Source organism: Pteropus vampyrus, unplaced genomic scaffold, assembly GCF_000151845.1.
Source record: "Pteropus vampyrus isolate Shadow unplaced genomic scaffold, Pvam_2.0 Scaffold82, whole genome shotgun sequence".
Taxonomy (NCBI): Eukaryota; Metazoa; Chordata; class Mammalia; order Chiroptera; family Pteropodidae; genus Pteropus; species Pteropus vampyrus.
The window spans coordinates 3,017,507-3,042,608 of NW_011888863.1; the positions used below are offsets into that span (position 1 = coordinate 3,017,507).

Here is a 25,102-nt window from a genome sequence, read left to right on the forward strand (position 1 = left end):
TCTCTCGCCCTGCCCCACAACAGTGACGCAAGGAAGGAAATCTCGCGAGTTTGTGGTACTGTGGCAGCCCTTGCCGGAGGCGGTTGGCGGAGGTTTACCCCGAGCTAGTGATGGGTATGAGCCCCGCTTATCCTCTAGCCGTTCCCCGACTGTCGCTATCCGGTTCTGCGTCCGCTTGCTGAAGAAACTGAACAGGCGAGAGGAGTCTCTTCCCTTGGGTGAATAGGTCCCCTGTTGGCAGAGGCTTTGAGCCCTAGTCGCCACAGCTGACGGCTGCGAGGGATTGAAACCAGAGTAAGTGGAATAAACCCAAGGGTCGAGAACAGACGTAGGGAGCCGGAAGCTTCCTTCCCCTGGGCCGCTCTAGTGCTTTGCACCAGTTGAACTACTGGCCGCCCGATCCTGGTCGTTTTCCCCTGCTGGTTGCCGGCTCCTGGGAGTGGTACTTTCCCTCCCCGGCCTCTGCTCTGAGCTCGTCTTTCCGGGACTGAGGTGCGGAAAGTTTAAGGAAAAGCCTTGCCCCTAATTCTGTGGACACACCTTCCCTATCTGTTTTCTTCCTGCCTAACCCACCTGTGAGCTCAACATTGAGGGGAGGGAAGAGGGGCCCTTTTCGGGTCTCAGTTTACCTCTTTACAGCACATAACATGGATAACTATTCCCTTTTTCTTGAAACTGCCCTTCAGAGAATATTACTCTTTTCTATGTTTTCTTCTTGCTTTTCTTCTGTATCCCATTTTTGATAATGGTATCAGTGTACATTCTGCTGTCCAGACTAGAAACCTTCGTCTTTGATTCTGCATTTCCACTCGCACAGCAGTATATTATTTATTCTTTCGCCAGAATTCTTACATTTGCCCTCCTTCAACTAAGTTTTCCCACCATTATCCTTCCTATACAGTTATCATTCTGAAATACACATCTGTTTATTATCACTCCTTTCCTTAAACATTTCGATAACTGTATTGCTGACAGAATTATCTTCTCATGGTTAACCATTATCATTCATGACCTTTTCCTATCTGTCCCAATCCATTTTACCTTGTTAGTCTCATCTTGCTTCTCCAAATAAATACCTTATTACCCAACCATATCAGGCTGTTTCTCCAAACATGTCGTGCACTTTCACAGCTCTGTGCCTTTGTATGTGCTGTGCCATCTGTCCAGAGTGCTTACTCTTCCTTTTTTATTTATTTATTTTTTTACCACCTGTCAAAACCCGATTCGTAGATCATTGTCACCTGAAACTCCCCCAGTTGACGTTGGTAAAACCACTGTGCTCTCAAAGCACTTGAAACAGTTCTGCAGTATTTATCAGGTTTAGGTTATAATATTTGTTCATGTATCTGTCTTGTGCTAGTTTAAGCTTGAGTCTGGAATGATGTCTTATTCATCTTTGTAACAAAAGCTTGTCCAATGTTTGGCACATAGCAGACATTTACATATATGTGTATAAATATAATGTAATAATTCTAAAGATTCACCATAGAAGTTCTGAGTGCCCTTAAGAGCACAGAATTTTTTACAGGCAGAAGGAACCTGTATTAAGTGGACACTGACCTGTTTCGAATATGAAAAACCCTGTACCTCTTAACACACAGTAATTATAGTGTTAGTATTTGTTGATTGAAATTATGCATAATGGTGAAAAAAAAATGCTTTTAAATGATTTTGTATTTTATCATACTAGTATGTGTCTATTTGGAAAATAATGGAATATATGTGTAAGAGAAATGTTTTAGACTGTAGGCCATCCTTGATGTATGTACATCTATACAACTCTTCCAGTGACTCCTTGGCCCATAGGTTAGAAATAATTGATTTAGATTTGAATTGTCATATTTGTTTGAACATCTATGTATATGCAATGTATATTTAGCTACAATTCTAAGGTAATGTATGTAATTTAGAAAAAATTTCTGTGTCCTTTCAGATTCTGTTCCTTCCAACTTTAAAAACTCATCTGCATCATAAAGCTGCTTCATATACTTGAAACGTGTTCATTCCATCATTTGCAGGGCCTGAAAAATGTTCTGTGCTTTCAAATGCAGTGATATGTCTCAAGATGCTTATTTTTATATGTAGTTTGCATGCATTCTTTCTTGATCTCCATAGATATGTCTTATATAAGTTTATAAGAAAGCCATACTATGCCATTTTATTTTTCTGTTTACATATGTGTCTGTTAATGTTATCTACTTATTAACATTAGAAGTACCTACCTGAACAATCCAATAAAAATTTTTAACTAAACTAGATTGTTGACATTTGAAGTCACTTCAGTGGCATATCAGTAGCCACAATATTTCTGTAGATCCAGCTATAGAATGGTTGGATTTGTGCATAAAAGAGAAGGAAGAGTGGCTTGAATTTCTTTAAAATTTTCTTAGCCAAATTTAAAACTAAACAACTGTCAGTTGCTGTCATGGGTGGGTGGTGTTTTCTCTTTTATCAGCAGCAGAATGTTCTGAACCGTGTGCCAGGAGTCTGACTATGAATGCCTTTGGGTGGTAAAGTGGGCGAGTAACTAATGTAACTAATGCAAAAGGAAAAACCCTGCTTTAGAAAAATTTCACCTGTAATTTGAGCCTACCTATAGAAGATAATGTAAGCAAGTACACTATGACTAGTAAGATAAGCACTATAAAAATAGATAAAATGAGAATATTTCTTTTTTTTTATGGGAATCTCTTTTTTAAAATTTAAAGCTTGTGAGAGAGTTTGGAAAACAACCTTCCTCCCACTCCACTTACCAACCAAAAAAGAAGGAAAGCAGAATATTTTTCATAAAAGGTGGCAAAGTAAATGCACATTATAAAATATTTTGAACTTTTCTGTGGTTTTACATACAGGAAATGAACATGCAGATTCTTAGAAACGCTGTGTCACTGTTTTTCTGAAGTGCTAATAAAATTATGCTTTGAATTACCTGATGTTTATAATTTATTTCTCTGAATAGCTATATTTTTATAGTTACAAAATAAATTTTAAATTTGTTTTTTTATAGTAGTTTATATAGTTTATTTTTATAGTAGTATTTCATTATGCAATCTAGTGAATGTTATTTTAAATGGTTATTAATTGTAATTTCAAAAAGCATGTTAGTAAACATTTATTGGTCTTATACTATAATGCCAGTTAAAATGGATGCTGGTTTTTTATTAGTTATAAGGGAAAATATTTGAAATTTTATTGTTTTTATTCATTTTCATTTATACTCCCATTTATTTTCTCTTTCTGGCTTGAAATGCAATTTTTATACTATCTTGGAAGTCTCATTAATGGGGTAGGGTCAGGGAAATTTGCTGTTTTTCCAGTGAGGGAAACCAAGATAATTTTATTTTATTTTATTTTTTTCCAAGATAATTTTAACATAGGTAAAAGCAAACAGGGCCCTGAGGTTCCACCTTGGCTCCTGAGTAGAGCACTAGATTGGGAATCAGAAATTCTTTTTATCTGGCTTGGCTCCTTCCTTGCCATTCAGCTCCTTTCATTTGGAATCTCTATTTTCTCATTGATAAAATGGGAATAACGCTTGTCATGTTGACCAAAAGACAATATAAGGTAGTTGTTCTAAGGTTCAGAAAGCTACCAAAAATTCAAATTAATTAAAATTATTACCTAGCAGTTTAATTTTATTCTACAGTGCTATAGAGGTCTATTGGATTGAATTAGGTTGGAAAGAAGGCTAAAAATAGGTAAAGCAATTTTGAAGAAGAAAAAGATGACTCGCCGTATCAGTAAGTTTATTTTACAACTATTAACAGTTGAGGCAGCATGGTACTGATATATTGATAGATAAATAGACCCAGATAGACTAGGGAGCTCAGAAATGTACCCATAACATTTATTGAAAACAAACAGGTTTGTCATTAATATTCCATGGGATTATTCCAACCACAAAAAATATAATTGTGTGACATGATAGAGTTGCTAATTATCACTAAGATGGCAATCTTATTACAATATATAAATGTATCAAATCAACATGTTGTACACCTTAAAATTACATAATGTTATATGTCAAGTGTATTTCAATTAAAAAAACTCAGTTGGGGAAGAATGTACTATCCAATAAATGAGACTGGGGCAACTAGTTGCCCCATAATAAAAAAAACTAGATGCCTTCCTTATACCATACATGCAAATGAACACCAGATGCATTAAAGACAAAGGCAAAACCTTGGGGATGGAGTGGTATTGTTTTTTTAAATTTTAAAATTAACATATAGTCTTATTTTAGATTACAGTTCTCATTTTAACATGTATACAGGATCATGTAATCACCACTGCAATCAGGGTGTAGAACTATCCATCATCCCAGAATACTCCCTTGTGCCACACTCTCTTCCCACCCCTAACTCCTGACAGCCACTGATTTCTTATCCATCATTATAGTTTTATCCTTTTGGTAGTGCAGGTCAATGAAAACAGTATGTAACCTTTTGAGACTATCTTCTCTCAGCATAATGCCTTTGAGATTCATCTAAGTTGTTGCCTATATCAGTAGTTTGTTTTATATTGCTGACTCATTCCATTGTATGGATTATATGTACTGCAATTCATTTATCCACTCATTTCTCTGCAGAACATATCCAGAAGTGGTATTGCTGAGTTACATGGTAGCTGTATATTTAACTTTGTAAGAAATTGCCAAACCATTTTCCAAAATACCCAGATCATTTTGCATTCTCACCAGCATTGTATGAGAGTTCCATTTGCTCTGCATCCTTGTCAGCACTCGGTTTGTCATTTTAGCCATTTTAATAGGGCTATAGTGGATTTCATCATGGTTTCAATTACATTTCTTTAATAGCCAATGATGATGAACATATTTTCATATGCTTGTCATCCATATATCTTTTTGGTTCAGTGTTAAAATCTTTTGCTCATTTGAAAAAATGGATCATTTTTTTTTTTTTTAGTTTAGAGAGTTATATATGTCTTCTAGATAAAAAGTCCTTTGTCAGATATTTGCAAATATTTTTCCCAGTCTACAGTTCGTTTTTTGACTCTCTTAACAGTGCTTTTCAAGTTGCTAATTTTAAGGAAAGCCGGCTTATTAAAATTTTCTTTTATGAATCAAACTTTTGGTATCATGTCTAAAAAATCTTTGCCTAACCCCAAGTCACAAAGATTTTCTCTGCTTTTCATTTTACATTTAGATCTGTGGTCCATTTTGAGCAAATTTTTGTATAAAATGTAACAATTATGTCAGTTAATTTTTGGCATGTAGATGTCCTGTCTTCCAACACTATCTGTTAAAAAGACTATTTTCTCAAGTTGTGTAAGATTGTTATTATTTCTTCTTTATATGTTTGGTAAAATTTGCCATTGAAACCAAATTGAGATTTTTTTGCATATTTTTAACTACAAATTCAATTTCTTTAATAGTTATAGTATATAGAATAGTTTATATAGGACTTTAATCATTACAACTATAATTATGCCTAATAGTTATAGAACTATCATTATCTCTTTACTCTTGTGCAACTTTATTTGATTTGTGGTTTTGAAGGAATTAGTCTATTTCATCTAAAGTATCCAATTCATGTGTATGGAATTTATTGTATTCACTTACACTTTTAATGAATTAGGAGTCTGCAGTGATACGGCTTCTTTCATTCCTGACAGTGATTTGTAGCTTCTCTGTTTCTTTTTTCTTGATCAGTTTTGCTGGAGGTTGACCTACTTTACTTGTTTTTTTTTCAAAGAACTACCTTTTGGTTTCATTAGTCTTTCTCTGTTGCTTTCCTGTATTCAATTCATTGATTTCTGCTTTTTGATTATTTCCTCCTTTCTATTTACTTTATTTTACTCTACTTTTTCAGATTTCATAAGGTTGAGGCTTAGATAATTGATTTGAGATCTTTCTCATTTTCTAATAAGTTAATGCTATAGATTTCTTTCAAAGTACTGTTTTACATGCATGCCAAAATTTTGATATCTTGTGTTTTGTGTCTGTTTAGATCAAAATATTCTCTAATTTTCAAAAATACTTTTTTTTTGACTTGTGTATTATTTATAAATGATGTTTGGAGATTTTCTTAATTCCATTATGGTCAGAGAACATAATTTGTATGATTGCAATTCTTTTAAATTTCTTAAGATTTTTTTGTGATCCATGATATGATCTATCCTAGTGAAGGTCCCATGTGCACTTAATGTGTATTCTGCTGTTGTTGATTGTAGCTTTTTATAAATATCAATTCAGCCCATTTAGTTGATTGTGTCTGTTTATTTCTTCTGTTTATTTAGTTGATTGTGTCTGTTTATTTCATCTGTATTCTTGCTGATATTATGTGTACAAGTTCTATCATTTACTAAGAAAAGTGCAGAAGTTTTCAGAAGTAAGTGATATGTCTACTTACCCTTTTGGTTCTTTCAATTTTTGTTCTATGTATTTAGAAGCTCTCTAGTTAGGTATATACACATGTAGTATTCTTATGTCTTCTTGGTGAATTGACCCTTTTATCATTATGTAACGTACTCTTTGTCCCTGGTAATTTTTTTTTCTCTAAAGTCTACTTCATCTACATATTAATATAACCACTTCAGCTCTTCTTTTTTTTTTAATAACACCTTTATTGAGATATAATTCACACATCATACACCTTCATTGAGCTGTAATTCACATACCGTTTAAACGAGTGAGTAGCCAGTTAAAGCATACAATTTGATGAGGTTTTTTATATTTACAGAATTGTGCAACCCATTACCACAATCAATTTTAGAATATTTTCATCAGTCCAGAAAGAAATCCTGTGTCCATTAACGATCACTCGCCATTCTCCGCTACTTACCCCAACCTTCCCATCTTCCTACCATGCTAGATAACCACTAATTTACTTTCTGTCTCTATGGATTTTCCTCTTCTGGACATCCTATAAATGGAATCATAAAATGTATGGTTTTTTTGTGACTGGCTTCTTTCACTTAGCATATTTTTTTCAATTTTCATTCATGTTGCAGCATGTACTAATACATCATTTTTTTTTTTTTTGCTAAAAATATTCCACTTTATGGATATATCACATTTATTTATCAGTTGATAGACATTTGGGTTAGTTCTTTTTGACTATTATGAATAATGTTCCTATGAACATTCATGTACAGTTTTTGACATGGACATGTTTACATTTTTGGTGTGTACCTAGGAGTGGAATTGCTGGGTCATATGTTTAACCTTTTGAAGAACTGCCAGATTCTTTTCCAAAGTGTCTGCATTTTCCATCCAGTAGTTTATGAAAGTTCCAAATTCTCTATATCCTAGCCAGCACTATCTTCTGTCCTTTTTTATAGCCATCACAGTAGCTGTGAAGTGTCTCATTGTGGTTTTGATTTGCATTTTCCTGATAGCTAATCACGTTGAGCATCTTTTCATGTGCTTATTAACACTCCAGCTTCGTTTTGATTGGCATTTATATAGTGTATCTTTTTCCATTCTTTAACCTACCTATATCATGTTTGAAGTGAGTTTCCTATAGACAGCTTATAGTTGGGTTCTGTTGTTTTAATTCATCCTGGTAATCTGTTCTTTTTTAAATTAAATCTTTTAATTTATCTTTTAATTCGTGTGTTTAGAACATTTATATCTAGTGTAATTATTAATATTTTTAAATTAAGATGCATTGTCTTATCATTTGTTTTCTGCTTGTTCCTTCAGTATTTTGTTCCTTTGTTTCTCTTTTTTGCCGCCTTTTGGATTATTGAGCATTTTTAATTTTTTAATTCATCTATTGTGGTTTAAACCATTATCTCTATATAACTTTTCTAGGTGTTTCTCAAGGAATTACTATGTATGTATATAACTTTTTCACAGCCTACTTGCAATTGACATTTTATCATTTCAAGTTAAATGTTGAAACTTTCTCAATATATGGGTCTATTATGTTACAGCTATAGTTATATTACATATTACATCTACGTAAATGGAAAATTCCACCTGTCTTATAGTTCAGACAAAAGTTATAGTCCTTGTTTTCAAACATCAGATACTTTAAGGCACTGACAAAAAATAGTTTATTATATTTTCCTGGATATTTGATTTCTGTTACTCTTTATTGCAAATACTCTAAGTTTCCTTTTGATATTTTGCTTCTCTCTGAAGAATTTCTTTTAGAACAGATCTACTAGAAATGAATTCTTTTCTTCTTCATCTGAGAATGATTCTTATTTCAGATTAGAATTCAGGGCTAACAGTTCTGTTCTTTTAGCACTTTAAGTGTTCCACTCTCTACTGGCCTTTTAAGATTTTTCTTACAATATGTCTGAACTTGGACCTTCTTGGATTTATCCTTTTGGGAGTTGCTGAGTACTGGGAATGATGAAAACAGGAAGATTCCTTAGAAGGAGGCAAAATGTACCATAATTTAAATTCATAAATAACTGTTCTAGTTAAATATGTTTCCATATTACTTGATTGACAAATTAGAATGTCCTTGTTAGGACACACAAACTATAATAGTATTTTAACCATTATAAATATTATGGCTTTTCAACAGGGGACTTTTTAAACCTATCCATAACACAAACATACTAGTCTACTACTAGTACATTCAGGAATGTTACAAATTCCTAAACAATGGAGAGAGGTAACCCTATAAAATCCACTGGGAGATGTTCGGAAAATCCTTTAGGAATGGTTTTAGTGCTTGTTTCACCCTTACAGTTTTTCCAGATTAGTTTATTTATAAGTAAGGCATGCACTGGGTCACATCATTTGCTATCCAAGAAATTTTCTATTTAATATTGTGGCTAGTTTTTTTTTTCCTATTATACGAAATGTTTCTTTAGTTTCCAGTTGCCATTTGAAATTTTATCTGGTGTTATCAGGTAGCCGTTCTGATAGTGGCGGCTCTTATCTCATGGTTTTTACAACTTGATCATTATGTTTCTTTTTGGAATTTATCAGGCCAGATTTTGTGTGTCTTTGGTAGAATCTTTGAACTTCTCCATTAATTTGTTATGATTTTGTTGTTTATATGAGTCCCTTGCATAAGGACATTTAGCCAAAGCAGACTGTTTATAGAGTACTTTAATATTGTTACGTAGTATCTATAGTATATTATTCTAGCTTGTATAGTATCTCTACTTTTATTATTTTAGGTAGCATCAAGCCATCAAGTAGTTAATGTATTTGTTATTCTTAAGGCATATCCGAGGAACTTTTTTTCTTTGCAGAATTTCAAAGATATGAATTATTCCAAAAACAATCTAGGTATCAGTATATAAATTTACTCTTTTATTTTAGACACTCTGTCTTGCAGGGCCACAGTTAAGTCATTTGATCAGTTTGGCTTCTGGTAAGAAATTGAATTTTACCACAGTGACTGAAGTACCTATGTATATCAAGCCTGGCATTGTCACTTTTTGTGTTTAATAAAAACCTGTTAAATTTCTTGCGTATGACATCTTCACATAACGTTTTTATGGATGTATATATATCTGACTAGGGGAGAATTGGGGAAGAACAGAGCTTTTAAATTTGTTTTAAACAGACCTGCCTGTTACATTTTGTGCTCTTAACCAATTAAAGGGGCCAATGACCAAAAAAAATTTTTAAGCCATTGACAAACAGTAAAATCAAGATTTGGTATAGAGAATTCAAAAGTTTTGTTTTGGTTTTGGACACTTCTTGATTTATGGAAACATAGTCATGAAATTTTCCTTCAACAGGTATAGTCATTGTGATAAGACTGTTACACCACTGGCTGGTAATATGAAAAGGAAAAAATAACAATATTTCATAATTATTCAACTAGTAGAAATTTTAGGATTTCCTTTAACAATAGGGATTTGCTACATATGGTGACATTAGGCTTAAAGACCTAGTGCAAGCTCTGAAGATGCTTTGACTAATTTAGTTGAGGCCTGTGATTGTTCTGAGGCAAGGATACTAAGCCTTAGCTACTGAATTATGGCATAGGATTTAATAGGCAGTGGGTCCTTACTGCCATATTGCTGAATTAATATCCCCACAACACAGCATAACCTCTTCATATTTCAAAAGGAAAGATTTAGGATGATCTAGAATGACTCCATCTAGATTCAGGGCTCTGTTCCAATTAGTCTATGCCTATGGATTCTTTTGCCCAGGAGATTCTGGGAGCATAGTTTGTTTGTTTTTGTTTTTCTTTTTGGCAACTTACTGAATTTCACACAGTATAGGTATTATGTCAAATCACCTATCAACTGATTCTATGTAGGCACCTTAGCGTATTTTATTTGGAAGGAGATCCTATTTTAAATTTGTAGATGTTGCGTAACAGAGCATAAAGGAGTATTCTTCTGATAGTGGCCCCAATAATACCATTTACAGATTGGGACTTGGGGTTGTTAGAGATTCCTCGTACTTAAGTTCTATTAACTCAAGATCTCAGCATACCAATTGAAGAAGCTAACTATTGACTATTTCATGTTTTGTCTTCTAATTTTTTGAGCTCCTCTTAAACATATTAGTTATTGATTTTAACATCAAAAGTTTCTAATAGAACGACAAATCCTAAAATTTATATGGAACCACAGAAAACCCCAAATAGCCCCCCAAAATCTTGAAAAATAACAAAGTGGAAGGTTTCACACTCCCTGATATCAAGCTATATTACAGTGCTATGGTTATCAAAACAAGACGATACTCACATAAAAACAGACACATATATCAAAGGAACAGAATAGAAAGCCCGTAAATAAACCCAGACCTATATGTTCATTTAATCTATGACAAAGGAGGCAAGAATATATAATGGGGAAAGTCAACCTATTCAATAAGTAGTGTTGGGAAAACTGGACAGACACATGCAAAATAATGAAGTTGGACCACCATATACAAAAATAAACTCAAAACGGTGAAAGACTTAAATATTAAGACCTGAAACCATAAAACTCCTAGAATAAAACATAGGCAGTAAACTCTTCAGCATTGCTCTTAGCAATGTCTTTCTGGATATGTCTCCTCAGGCAAGGGCAACAACAACAACAAAATAAACAAATGGGACTGTATCAAACTGAAAAGGTTTTGTACAGCAAAGGATACCATCAACAAAACAAAAAGACAACCTGATGAATGGAAGAAGATATTCACAAATGATATATCCGGTAGGGGTTAATATTCAAAATATATAAGAAACTCATACAACTTAACACCCCAAAAAATCTACTTAAATAAAATATGAAATCTTGGATAGATATTTCTCCAAAGAAGACATACAGATGGCCAACAGATGTATGAAAAGATGCTCAACATCACTAATCAAGGAAATGCAAATTAAAACAAGATAACACTTCACACCTGTCAGAATGACTATCATTAAAAAACCAACAAATAAGTGCTGGTGAGGATGCGGAGAAAGGGAACTCTCATACACTGTTGGGATTGTAACTTAGTGCAGCCACTATGGAAAACAGTATGGAGGTTCCTCAAAAATTAAAAATAGAGCTGCTGTACAACCCAGCAATTCTCCTTCTGGGTATTTATCCAAAGAAAACAAAAACATTAATTTGAAAAGATACTCACCCATATGTTCATTGCAGCTTTACTAGAAATAGCCAAGATACGGAAGCAACTTAGATGTCTATCAATAAATGAATGGATAAAGAAGTGGTATTTATATTCAATGAAATATTATTCAGCAATAAAAAAAAGTGATATCTTGCCATTTGTGACAAGATAGATGGATGTAGAGGGTATTTTTCTAAATGAAATAAGTCAGAGAAAGAAATACCATAGATCTAATGTGGAGTCTAAAAAAAATGAAACAAATGAAAACAGAAACAGACCCATAAATACAGAGATCAAGTTGATGGTTGCCAAAGGGGAGGAGAGTAAGAGGTGGGAATTTAAAAAAACAGTTTCCTATGATAGCCAGTGTTGTTCGAAGTCAAAACTTTTTTTTTTTTTTTGCCATTTGCTAAGGAAAGTGCAAGAGTTAGGATTATACTGCAACTTCATATAAGTGGCAGAAGTTCCTCCAGAAGAAGGTTGATACTTTGATATAGCATGACGCATAGAAGCCACTTTGGTTGGTTGATAGTATGTGTTTGTGAACATCATCTCAGATTGCCTGATCAGGCAAAGGCTGAGGATCTTCTTATAGTTAGAGAAAGACACTCATTAACTACAGAATAGAGATTAATAAAGTGACGTTTTCCACAGATGAAAAGATAGTGCCCTCATGAAGAGCACAGTGTTTATACAATATAAAATGTACTCATTAGATGTGTACTTTTCTCACCATAAATTCAAGGTATTTTAAATACATTCTGATTATGTCTGCAAATTGTTTATATATGTTCTAATTTTTTAGAACATTATAAATTCACTTTCAAGCTTGTGCCATCCTAACAGAAGCAAAATCCCAGGCATTCTTAGATGCTTTCTCTTCCCAGACAACAATCCTGTAACGAATGTAGCTTCAGAAGCATGTCTGTGTTAACATGAAACAAATAAGATGATATACTGGCTTTGTTTTAAGTCTTGATTTTAATTTTAATTGTAGGTATTCCTTTAGAAATGAGTTGCACAATTGAGAAGGCACTTGCTGATGCCAAAGCTCTTGTTGAAAGATTGCGAGATCATGACGATGCAGCAGAATCTCTGATTGAGCAAACCACAGCTCTCAACAAGCGAGTAGAAGCAATGAAGCAGGTTTGATTTTTTTTCTTTCTTGTTGATTCCATTTTTTAAAAAAGCAGTTATTGACATTTACATATTGCTTGAATTATAAACTTCTGCCTAATTGTTATTTTTTTAATGCTCTCTAAAATTTAAAAGTAGCTTGACTAGTATTTCAGTTTTACTTTAGACTAGAATATAGTTTTGTCAACTTCAGGTGACATGTGTATGTATATATATATATTCTAAAACCTGTAGACTTAATCACTTTTTTCTTACAGAGATGTACATTTGAATTAAGAAAATATATGAAATTATTATGTCTAGATACTTTTGACAAAGACCAGATAATATCTTTTACTAACATGGACACATATTCTGTCTCATATTTTATAATGTAGAAATGTTTCTATTTTTCTTTATAAAAGTACTCATGTGCTGTTTTTTAACAATAACAAAAAATGTTAGTGATGCAGGACAATACGTATTCTATAACTTAATATAGTTATTGCATTTGTACTTGCTACCTTATTTTTTATTTAATGCTGCCAATTAAAGAAGAAATGAAAAGAGCTTCAGTTCTTGTTATCCTTAACTGTGTATATAAGAACTTTCCAGTGGACCATGGGAGTTTAGCTACCATTTTAAGCCCTCTTATAAAAATTTTCAACTCTAACAGAATTATAGAATCTCTGGTATTATAATGGAAATCAGTGTGTGTGGGGGGGGAATGCATATTTATAGCCTACTCGCATGAAACTCTTCTATTTTGTAGAAGGAAGGAACCCCGAGATACCACTTTTATCAAAGCTACTGGTAATAATGGCAAATTTACTTATTTTATTTTGTAACTCTGCGTCCCTAAACAGATTACAAACCTCCCTAACTGTCCAGCTTGCCTCATGCGTTCCAGTAGACATATATCTGGTATTTAGTTGTAAAAAAAGAAGTTTGACCAAATTTAGAACCAGGAATATTATAATGAATATGTTACTAAGTGGCTCATCAAAATGTCTTGAAAATAAAGGAGTGCAATTTTAAAGTTATATTCCTACTTATTAAAAATTAAAAGAAACAATAATTTTGCATTTCTTTTGCATATGTTATTGACATATAATTCACATACTATAAAATTTACCTCTTCGAAGGGCATAGTTCATTGGATTTTAGTATATTCACAGGTTGTGCAAGCATATTCACTAATTCCAGAATATTCTTATCACCGCAAAAGCCAGTGCCTCCCTTCTCCAAGCTCCTGGCAACCAATAATCTTTCTATATCTATGGATTTGTGTATTTTGGACATTTCATATGTACGGAATCATACAGTCTGTGGCTTTTAGTGACTGATTTCTTAACATATTTTAAATGTTCATCCATATTATAGCATGTATCAGTACTTCATTCCTTTTTATTGCCTAATAATATTCCATTGTAAGGACACATTACATTCTGTGTATCCATTTATCAGTTGGACATTTGGATTGATTCTGTGTTTTAGCTATTATAAATAATACTGGTATGAATACTTATATACAGGTTTCTATGTGGACATATTTTCAGTTATCTTAGGTATATTCCTGAGAGTGGAATGAATGGATCATATAATAGCTCTGTTTAACATTTTGACAATCTTCCAGAATTTTTCAGAGTGGCTACATCGTTTTACATTCCATCAACAATATATGAGGGTTATAGTTTCTACACATTCTTTTCAACACTTGTTATTATTTGTCTTTTTTATTAAAGTCATCCTAGCAGTTATGAAGTATATCTCTTGCTGAATTGCATTTCACTAATGACTAATGATGTTAAACATCTTTTCATGTTCTTACTGGCCATTTGTATATCTTCTTTAGAGCAATGTCTCTTCAAATTCCTTTTCAATTTTTTTCTCAGCTTTACTGAGATATAATTGACATATAACATTGTATAAGTTCAAGGTATACAATATAATTTCATACACTTATATATAACGAAGTATTACTGCAATAATACCTCCTTCACCTCACATAATTACCTTTCGGGTGTGTGTGATGAGAACATTTAAGATCCACTGTCTTAGCAATTTTCAGGTACACAATACAGTATTGTTATTCATACTTTATATTAGATCTCCAGAACTTATTATTTAATTTGCTCACCTTTTAATCGAATTATTTTTCTTATTATCATCAAGTTGTGAGAGTTCTTTATATATTCTGGATACTATCTCCTTATCAGATATATGTCTCAGATATTTTCAAGTATTTTCTTCCCACATGTGTGTGTGTTTTTTTTTTTTTTTTAATATTTTCATTAGTATCAGGAAGAAATTCAAGAACTTAATGAAGTTGCGAGACATCGGCCACGGTCCACATTAGTTATGGGAATACAGCAAGAAAACAGACAAATCAGAGAACTGCAGCAAGAGAACAAAGGCAAGATATAGTATCACTATGTATAGCAAATCAAGAGAACTTTAATCTGCAATTATACTATCAAGTTGGGATCAATTAATATTTTAATATTTTCAAAAATGGGAAAACAGTAAACTAAATTTACTTTTTGACATTAATCTCATTTCTAGTTCATATGTCTAAATCATATTTATTGTTCTTTATCCCGCCCTACATTTGAATGTCTACTTTGCTTGTAGTCATCTTAGATTCTCATTATAAATATTAGTTTGTACCACTGCTTTGGTCTCCAGCTTAGGTGTTCATAGTCTCTTGCTTGAACTGTTCTAATTGGTTTCTCTGACTCTATTTTCTTTTTCCCCTGCAATCCATTTTCAACACAGGCATCACATTAATTTTTCAAAAACATATCTGATCATATTATTCTTTTGTTTAAGAACCTTCATTGTATATCTGGTCCTCAGTTAACAACATTTTGTTTCATTATAATGTTGATGAGATACCATAGGAACTTAACTCTTATTTATGTCAGTTAGCCTATGGTAAAATCAATTTTGTTAAACATCAATTTGCTTAAAGTTGCAATCAGTAATGTTAAGTGAGGACTTATTGTATACTTATTTCTTTATCCAATGGCCTCAAAAGTCAATTCCAGCCTTCTTTTTTGTCTTCTTCCCATACCTCTCTTCTCCATGAAACCCTTGGTCTTGCCATCCCGAACTAGTTTCTGAACATATCATCCACTTTCACACCTCCCTGCTTAGAATACCCTTTCCTATATTTTTCACCTTAAAAAGTGCAAGTTCATCTCAATACTACTGTGAAGCTTTCACCAGTTTCTCCCCACAGACTTCTCATATATATTTGAGTAGAGCTCCACTCTAACCATGTCGTATTATAATTATTTATATATTTGTTTTCTCCACTAGACTCTGAGCTCTATGGCCTTTTGGTATTCCTAATATAGATCATCATCTGATATGTAATTGTTCAGTAAATATTTGTTGAAATAATTCTCAAAAACTGAATTTAAAGTGATCATTTAAAAAACTAACAAAGGACTTCATTTGGTATGCTTTATTTCTATATAGATAGATTTCTATACATCATGTTTTCTTTTTAAAATATCCTCTTTATAAGTTGTTTTTTTGATAAATGTAATAGAATGTAAGATAAATATGGAAGAGAATGTTTGAATAAAATACACTGTTATCCTTGATAGAATTACGTACATCCCTGGAAGAACATCAGTCTGCCTTAGAACTTATAATGAGCAAATATCGTGAGCAAATGTTCAGATTGCTAATGGCTAGCAAAAAAGATGATCCAGGTATAATAATGAAGTTGAAAGAGCAGCACTCCAAGGTAATTTATTCTATAAATATAATTTGAAATGAAAAAGAAAGACAGTTAACTTGAGTTCACATTTTTTTTAAATCACTGGTCTCTATCATGATGTTGAATACTTCATCTTTTTGACATTTGCTACTTTTTCTTATGTTTTTCATTTCTTGTTATGTATCATTTTGTTTGATTTACTCTTCTAAATCCCATTTTTCCTAGCAGCTTTAATATATATTAAAAAAAACCTTTATTTGGAAAATAAAGGTAAGTATTCAATTCAAAATTATTTTTATAAGGTTATGTACTTTTAAGAAATATCCTAATAGATTTCTTTATTGCTATCTCTTGCACAAACAAAAACTGAAATGCTAAGAACTTTTTAAAAATCTGAAAGCAGCCAAAGGTAGATTTGTTTTTCTTAAAACTATTTTTGAAATGAGGCTATTTCGTTCAGGCTATAAAATAAACCTGATTATAATGGAAAAACTATAGGGTCAGAGAGAGGAAGCGAACCAATATATTAAAAATTTACTCCCCTCCCCTCATGTCATATTATCGGGAGCATCATTTTTAGAGACAGAGCTGAACTGGTTAGAAATTAATGTTTTTCCTGCCATCTTACTTCTTGTCATCCCTGTGTTTGTTGCCTTTGTGTATGTCCCGGTGTTTGCTAACAACTTCTACAAAGACAATTATTTACTATTTACCTTTTGTTTTAAACTGAATTTTAACTGCTGATGTGAAATAAAAATATTAGAATAGATTATGATTACTAGGCTGGTGAGCTTATTATTAGTTATAACTAATATTTTTTAAGAAATATTGATTGTAATAAGACATTTTTATCTTTCTCAATTACTGAAACACATTGTAGATTCTTTAAAATATTTCTTCCATGTTGATGATTGTAGGTATTTTAAAATTAAGATTAATTCTATTAAAATTAAATACCTACTTAATCTTTATGTGATAACTACATATTTGGGAAGTTAGTAACAGATACCTCTTGTGTCAAATAGTAAAATAATTAATTAATAAATGAGTTTAATATTAGCTAATTATGCTATTCATCTCCTAACCAAAAGGAAAAGCTTGGATGTTTAAGTGAAATTTTTTTTAATATAAAATGTGCCTATTATTAAATGAGATTATTATAAAAACATTTAAATTTAAATGTATAACTTTTGGGTCTATGGCCATGCCACCCTGAACTAGCCTGATCCCGTCTGATCTCGAAGCTAACAAGGTCATGCCTGATTAGTACTTGGATGGGAAACCACCTAGGAAGACCAGGTACTGTAGGCATAAAAAATAAAAAATAAGGGATTGTAAGCTGACAAGGTCCTTGCAATCTGTGAGATCAACCAAGGGTTGCTTTGCCTAAAATAAACAAACAAACAAATAAATAAATGAAAATAAATGTATAACTTTTGGTATTTTTAAAGGTTACAAAAATGAATTGACTAAAATTATTGGTAAAAATAAATCTTGAGAATTCCAAATGTTCTTATGTTTAAAAACCTAAGAAATTAATTTTTTAAGATCTAAAGAGAAGACTAGTATGACAAAAAACTGCTTAGAATAAGATACTGCAGCTTGTTAGTTCCATCTGGAAGTAGCTATGACAGAAGCCAACATTTTCTAAAACACATTAGATCTTACCACTCACCACAGCTGTTTTATTAATTAGCAAAGTTAAGCATTTCTTAAGGTAGCTATAAACCATCTTTTTTCATTCTGTAAATTGAATTTCATCATTGTAAGTGCTGATCCTTGCCTTCCATAAAATGACTATTCAGTTACTTGTTATTAATTCTAACTAATACATATTAATGTTTGTGATTTTGATTTTTCCCAAAAAGGAGACACTTTGACTCAGTTAAACAAACATTTATTAACATTTATACTGGCTTAGTTATTATTAATAATAAGATGAATGAATGAATAAGTTTTATTACTCTATCATAGGAGCTTACAGTGTAATGGGAGATACAGATAAAAATATAAGTATTGATATAAGGTAGGATGTGATGAATCCTAAAATAGAGATGTGAATTATTACTGGAATACTAGAGGAAACAAGATTAGAGGATAAAGAGAATTTGAGAAGATGCCAAGCAAAGGAAGAAATCCATCTAAATCCAGCTTTGAATTAATTATTGGGAAATCATGTCAACAAACAGAAGTAGGTGAACAGAGAAACTTATATGATAAAGGCACAGAAATATGAGATTCAAGGACGTGTTTAGGTACTAGTGCTCTGTTATGCCTAAACACAAAAATAATTTTATGACACATTTAGGAGTGACAAACAGAGTCATACATAATAACATTTTGGAATAAGAGACCCTACTAAGAAATAAGAAACTACTGTAATAAAGAATTTTCAATAATCTGAAAATTTTTGAACACATTTAAAAAAAAGTTTAAGAAGTACTAATTTTCATGAAAGTACTCATTTTACATTATTTTTGAACAGATGCCTTTTTGGAAATCTTAAAAAAGCAAACATTTCAACCAGTTGGCTAACACGCATGAACTAACACTCATTCAGTTTTTAAATTACGGATAATGTCCGTATTAACATTATAATGACTCTGTACTACAGATTGACATGGTACATCGTAACAACTCCGAAGGATTCTTCCTTGATGCATCTCGACGCATCCTTGAAGCACCTCAACATGGACTGGAGAGGAGACACTTGGAAGCAAATCAGAATGTACACTAAATAAAGCAGTCAACTTTTGGGGTGTGGATGGAAGGGGGGTCCATTTAAAAAGTTTCTTTACATTGCATTTTTCCGCCAGATTAAATCAGCAAATAAATGAAATTACTCTTTTAAATGCTGTGCTTTCGATACCCGTGCAGAAATATTCTGTTTAGAAATGTTAAATCTGTCATTAATTCTCTGTGCATTGTATCACACACATCTTGTTAGATAATGGCAGGCTTTAAAGGTTATTCAGGCCAGCTTTTCATTTTGTGGCTCTTTTCAGCTGTTGCTGCAAAATTTTAGTAAGCTTTAAACAGTTATCCTCTTTCTGGACATCAAAGATGTTTTCTGGGCAGTACTTTTAATCTGATTTCATACTAATTTTGTTCAATCACACTGTTAAGTGAACTATTTTAATTCAGATTTTTGATAGTTTGTGAGTTTACAATAAAATTAAATTTGTTCAGGTGTTATGATTTAGTATAATAGTACATTCTATTGTTTCATAGCTGTCTTTTTTTCCCCCCTAACTTGTGGCAGGTCTTTATTGAGCAAAGTTGAAATAAACCTAAAACAAAAGTTACAAATGAAAAGCATTTTAACACAGTTCAAGGATTATGTTGCTAACCCTTCGTACCTTTAAGACAGTTTTGAAAGCACAGAACTTGGCCTCTTATGCCCAGTAAAGATCTGTGATACTTCCCCCAAAGTAATATTGTAATAAGTGAACTGTCCATGTACTGGGCCTATAAAAATACTGTTTTGTTTGAAGAATTGTGGGTTTTTTTCCTCATGATGATTTTATTAGAACACACTGTGAACTCAAAAAATTAGTAGTATCTTGTTTTCTTCTATTTTAAAAGCAAAAAATTATTTGCTTCCTGTGTAGTCTTTTAACCTAGGTCAGTGCCCTAGGATACCAAATTGTAAACTGAGAAAACTGTTGTAATTCAAAATTTTTACTCAATACCCTTATTCAGTTTGCTGCTGCACTTAATCTGTACTTTACTTACTTTTAAACATTATACTCCCTTTATATTGGGAGGGATTTAGTCATTAACTATTGCTGAATATGACAGATGTTTGTCTTGATAACATTCTTGCTACCATAATCTAATCCGAGGCTGTCCAATAGAACTTTCTGAAATGGTGGAAATTTTTTTAAATCTGTGCTGTTCAATATGGAAGCTACCAGCCACATGTGGCTATTGAGTACTTGAAGTATCATTAGTGCAACTGAGGAACTGAATTCTTAATGTTTTTAAATGTATTTGATTTTAATTAATATAAATTTAAATAGCACCATATTCAACAGTGTCAATTAGTCCTTTATTTTGCCTTCTTCCTGTATACTAGCATTATATAAATTTCCTCATTAAATAATATAAGATCCTGCATTTTTATTGGTTAGAAAGATGCTAAGTTTGTGTTTGCTAAAGATATTCCTTTGTTCTCCATCTTTATTTCTAACAGTTAACTAGTTTTATAGGTTTTTTGGTGTCTCATTCAAATCCTTTTTACAAATAGGGAATACAGCTATTTAAGAGACAATATTTATTTGCGGAGTTATTAACTTACATTTAATTTTTGTCCTTACTATAATAAAATAACCCTTGATTGCCAGTGAATGATGGTCTTTATAAGCAAAGTAAAAAATAATTATTCTCAAGTTTCTGTTGATTTTAAACCTTTTGTCTGTCTCTTTCACTTTACTGTAAGCTCCTTGAAATCAGGGAACATGTCTTAACAGGATTCATATTCCTATTGCCTAGCACAATGTCTGGCACACTGTTGGTATTCCAAAAAAAAAAAAAAAAAAAGAATGAGATTGGAAGAAATTTATATTACTTGTTAAGCAAAAAAAAAAAAAATGGATATCTATTTTATACCGAAATTATATTTGAACAGTTTGCAAAGAAGATCATTTAATATTTTAATTCTTAAAAGCAGAACTGTTCATTTTACTCAATATTTACTATCTATTTTGTACTGAACACTAATAGAGAAATATAAACAAGGTACAGTTCCTGCTCTCAAAGAGGATTATAAGACAGAAAATGTCCTAGATTGAATTGAGATCAATTTTTAGGTGTGGTAAATACAAAAAAGATTTCTAAATTTGAGGGGAAAAGAGATTGAATATGTCAACAATTTTTATATTTCCCATTACTTTGATCAATAGTATATGTAGATACAAAAAAGAAAAAGTTGCTGATTATTTGTGGTGAGAGGAATATGAAATATGACTACTCTTCCTGCTAGTGGGTTTAGTAACACTTTGCTGCTTTTCTCTAATTCTAGTCCTAACAGAAATTTGCTTTCAAAAGCACATTCATGGTCAGTCAGCTTTCTTGTAAATATCTGTTTGATATATTTCAGTCATGTTAAATACAGTGTAAGAATATTACATTCATATTAAGTGTCAATGCAGGTTTTATAAAAAGGAGACAATCCAAAAATTTAAAAAAAAAAAAAGTATTTCACTGATTTGCAACTCCCATCTCTTTTTTTCAGGAATTACAAGCTCATGTTGACCAGATAACTGAAATGGCAGCAGTAATGAAGAAAGCCATTGAAATTGATGAGCAACAGGGTTGCAAGGAACAGGAAAGAATATTTCAACTTGAAGTAAGTATAAAATTGCAAATTAGGTGAAAATTGCCCAAAGATTTATACCCTGTTTTAAAGTGTGTGCATGCGCACGTGTGCATGTGCACTTTTCGGGATACTGGTAATGTTCTTTTTCTTGATCTGGATACTGGTTATATGGTTATATAACACAAGACCATTTATATACTAATGCCAGAGTCCAGGATCAGCAGTAAATTATACCAGTATTTGAGAAAATTTGATCCTATGTTGCTTCTGTTTTTAGGTGAAATACTTCTTCAATTTAGTAATGTTTAAAATTTCTTCATTCTATTAGAGATCACAATAATGCAGGGAAAATTTTTTTAATCCACAAATAATATTCTTTGAGCACTAGTATTTTTCTGAGGAATATAAATCTTTGTCTCATCCATCCTTTATTTTGTGGTAGTGAACACACAAGAAGAATAATAATCCAAATCAGTAGAATAGACCTTTATGCTTTAAAAGCTTCATTTTGAAATCATGGTGGAGAAATTAGTTATAGAGGGCCAAAAATTGTTTCTCTAAGTGTACAGAGTTCTTTCATTCTTTATAACAGAAGTAAGCAAATTTTTAAAGGGCTAGATAGTAAATCTTCTAGGCTTTGCAAACCAGGTAGTCTCTGTTGCAGCTACTCAACTCTGCCATTGTAATGCAAAAGAAGACATACACACAAAAAAGTAGATTTAACTATGTTCCAGTAAAATTTAATTTACAATAACAAACCTCAAGCCAGGCCGTAGTTTGCTAATCCCTGTTTTTTATACCATTGAAACTTAGAAAGTAAGACCAAAAACAAAGTAGTAGAGAATAAATTACGAAAGTTATTTTTAAATGTCTGCAAATTTCTTACAGTAACTAATCTAGGGGGAAGAAAAAGGCAAAGTTGTTTACCAGTGCTAGATTTGTTCACTTACTTTCCTTCTTGAAAAATATCACCATCTACTCAGCCAGCCCTGCTGCTGTCAAATTCCAGTGAGGGAAGCAAACCAGATGGCTTGTCCTGCATTCCACACTAAATAATAAAAGTACTAAAGAACTAAGAAGTTCTAGTCCCAGGGTATTATTCATAAACTTTCTGAGTTTATAAAAATATAAATCTAGATGTTATTTTCTTCATCTATACTGTGAATTTAGAATAAGGTTTGCAGTGGTGGAAGACCACAATTGAACACAATTCCTACCTCTTTAAAAAAGTGTTTCCTGGATTCAAGTTGTAAACTTCAACTGTATATATTACTTAGTCCATTTCTGCTGGTTATAGAACTTGCTTTGTTTTTGTCATATGTTTGGTTTTTCTTAAGGTATGTTTGTACTCTTGTCCCTACTTTGATGACTGCATCTTTGTTTTTGTTTGCCTTTTTATAGCAAGAAAACAAAGGCTTGAGAGAGATCCTTCAAATAACTCGAGAATCATTTTTGAACCTTAGAAAAGACGATGTGTCAGAAAGTACATCTTTGTCAGCATTAGTGACCAATAGTGACCTGAGTCTGAGGAAGAACTGAAGAGCTTCTGTGAGCTTCTTTACAAGGCTCCAAACCCATTGCTGGGACTGAACTGCTAAAGTGAATGAATTAACAGAAAGATCAATCTAAAGCTACTCCCTCCCCCATTTTTTTGTAACATATACAGGGCACTGGCAATGATATTTTTAAGAGATAGGAACCAAAATGCATAGTTCATGGTTAACGACTTTGTTCCAAAATGTAATCGAAAGGTAAAAACTAAGCCTTTGTTAATTGGTGAACAAATTGAAGATTTTCACAGTGACTGCTGAACATATTAAGAGCTTTCAGTAGTATTGTTGCCTTTCTGGATGATACTTGGATAAATGTGATTCCCAATAAATGTTTGGGAATTCATAAAATTATCTCAATTTTAAAATATAGATTTTGCCACAGTTTGGTGAATGGAAGATCATCATACTAAATTTTATCCTCCCTGTTTGATGTCAAAGTTAGCAAACAACTTATGTACCAGGAGACTTCAGCTTTAATGATTGCCTATCTGCCTTCCCATTAATTTAAATTTTTGTCAAAGAAGATTCAGTTTGAAAGGCTGTAGAAATGTTTTATAAGCACCATAAAAAAAAAGAGGTAAGTTTAGCTGATTTACCATAATTACTACTCAGCTAACAATTGTCTATAACTTGCTAAATATATGAAATATCATTTCAGGAATGAAAGAGAAAGAATACTACTTTCTGAGAAAGAAGATCTTATAAGAGACATATTTAGTAGGTTAAACTACTCCTTTGAAAAAATAAGTTTTGGTTCTAAATCAATAATGAAGATGAGATTTTTCTCTTCTCTGGTTGATCTTTAAGGATATTATATAGATCCTTTAGCTAACAGTAGAAATGTTTGATATAGCAAGCTAGGTATGGTTATTTCAAAATAAATTGGGAAATTCTCTGCCTCATAGGACCCTCATACTCTTAAGGGATACAAAAAGTAAATTAAAATTTCAAAAAAATTTTCTAGATCTATTCTTAAGCACTATCTGGTCCTCATAACCTGTAAGGTTTTTCTTATAACCTCTCAGTCAAAAGCAGGATAAAAAAAGCCTATGGAGTTAGAAGTATTTGTTTTATTTTTTTATAAAATATGTAAATCCAGTATGTAAATTTTTTAAAGCCACCAGAAATAGAAATGTGCTTTAATATCAATTGAAATCTAATTTTTTCTTATTTTGTGATTATAGTATAGAAGGATTAAAAGAAGAGTGTCACATATGATTAAATATACTCATTTATATTAAATACAGATTAAAATTAGCACAACAGAAAATTTACTTTTGAATATATAATTTGTTGAATATGTACAAGGAAATTTTTGTGTATAATTTTGTGTATTGGTAAAATTCAGAACTACTTTTCAGAATTTTTCTATCTTAAGTTTGGGGTAAGTGGGGTTTATAGGGCTGATTAAATAGAACAGGGCTATTGGCCCAAACATTATGTTAATTTTTTTTCTCATTCAGAGGCCTTAATATCTTATAAATAAATGGCAGTTTTTATTTTTTAACTTTTCTATTGTTTTTTTTTTTTTTTCAGAAAGTATCCCTTAATTTGATGGCACATTCATTCATATAGTTTTTATCCCAAGTTAGAATTAAAGAAAATAAGCTATACAGTTGAGATTAAGTCTGAGGTAGTTAACTGAGGCAGCTCTATTATAAAACATTACTTGGTAAATAATTATTTTTGTAAATAAGTTAATTTATTCATAGTCTTCCTACTTGGATATAATTTTAAGATCTTGGTGTTTAAAGACATTTACTTTATTATATAGCAACAGTTTTTCATCCCATACTTTTAAGCAGAACCTTAAATTTATGTCTGAAAGTATGTAGTGCAAAGGAGCCTACTTTATCAATAAAAATGAGTGATAAAATTGG

The 25,102-nt window shown here is 31.9% G+C and overlaps 1 protein-coding gene across 3 annotated transcripts; it reads left to right on the forward strand.

Moving 5' to 3' along the window:
- Window positions 1-26: 26 nt before the first annotated feature.
- Window positions 27-25,102, forward strand: FGFR1OP2 (FGFR1 oncogene partner 2). 3 transcript variants are annotated; one of them, XM_011363083.2, is made up of 7 exons: window positions 27-294; window positions 12,498-12,646; window positions 14,915-15,032; window positions 16,234-16,376; window positions 18,964-19,077; window positions 21,586-21,699; window positions 23,071-25,102. In XM_011363083.2, exons 2-7 carry the CDS (start codon window positions 12,512-12,514, stop codon window positions 23,206-23,208), a joined length of 762 nt encoding a protein of 253 aa, XP_011361385.1. In that variant the 5' UTR covers window positions 27-294; window positions 12,498-12,511; the 3' UTR covers window positions 23,209-25,102. The 3 variants fall into 3 exon arrangements, with proteins under 3 accessions (XP_011361385.1, XP_011361386.1, XP_023388137.1); XM_011363084.2 differs by lacking the exon at window positions 18,964-19,077; XM_023532369.1 differs by lacking the exon at window positions 23,071-25,102 and having other exon boundaries at window positions 18,964-19,107.

What these genes read in the sequence shown, in the direction of transcription:
- FGFR1OP2 (XM_011363083.2), top strand. Translation starts at nt 12,512, where the DNA reads ATGAGTTGCACAATTGAGAAGGCACTTGCTGATGCCAAAGCTCTTGTT. An exon ending in GAGTAGAAGCAATGAAGCAG is followed by an intron (nt 12,647 to 14,914) that starts GTTTGATTTTTT and finishes TATTTTCATTAG; the next exon opens with TATCAGGAAGAAATTCAAGA. An exon ending in AAAGAATATTTCAACTTGAA is followed by an intron (nt 21,700 to 23,070) that starts GTAAGTATAAAA and finishes GCCTTTTTATAG; the next exon opens with CAAGAAAACAAAGGCTTGAG.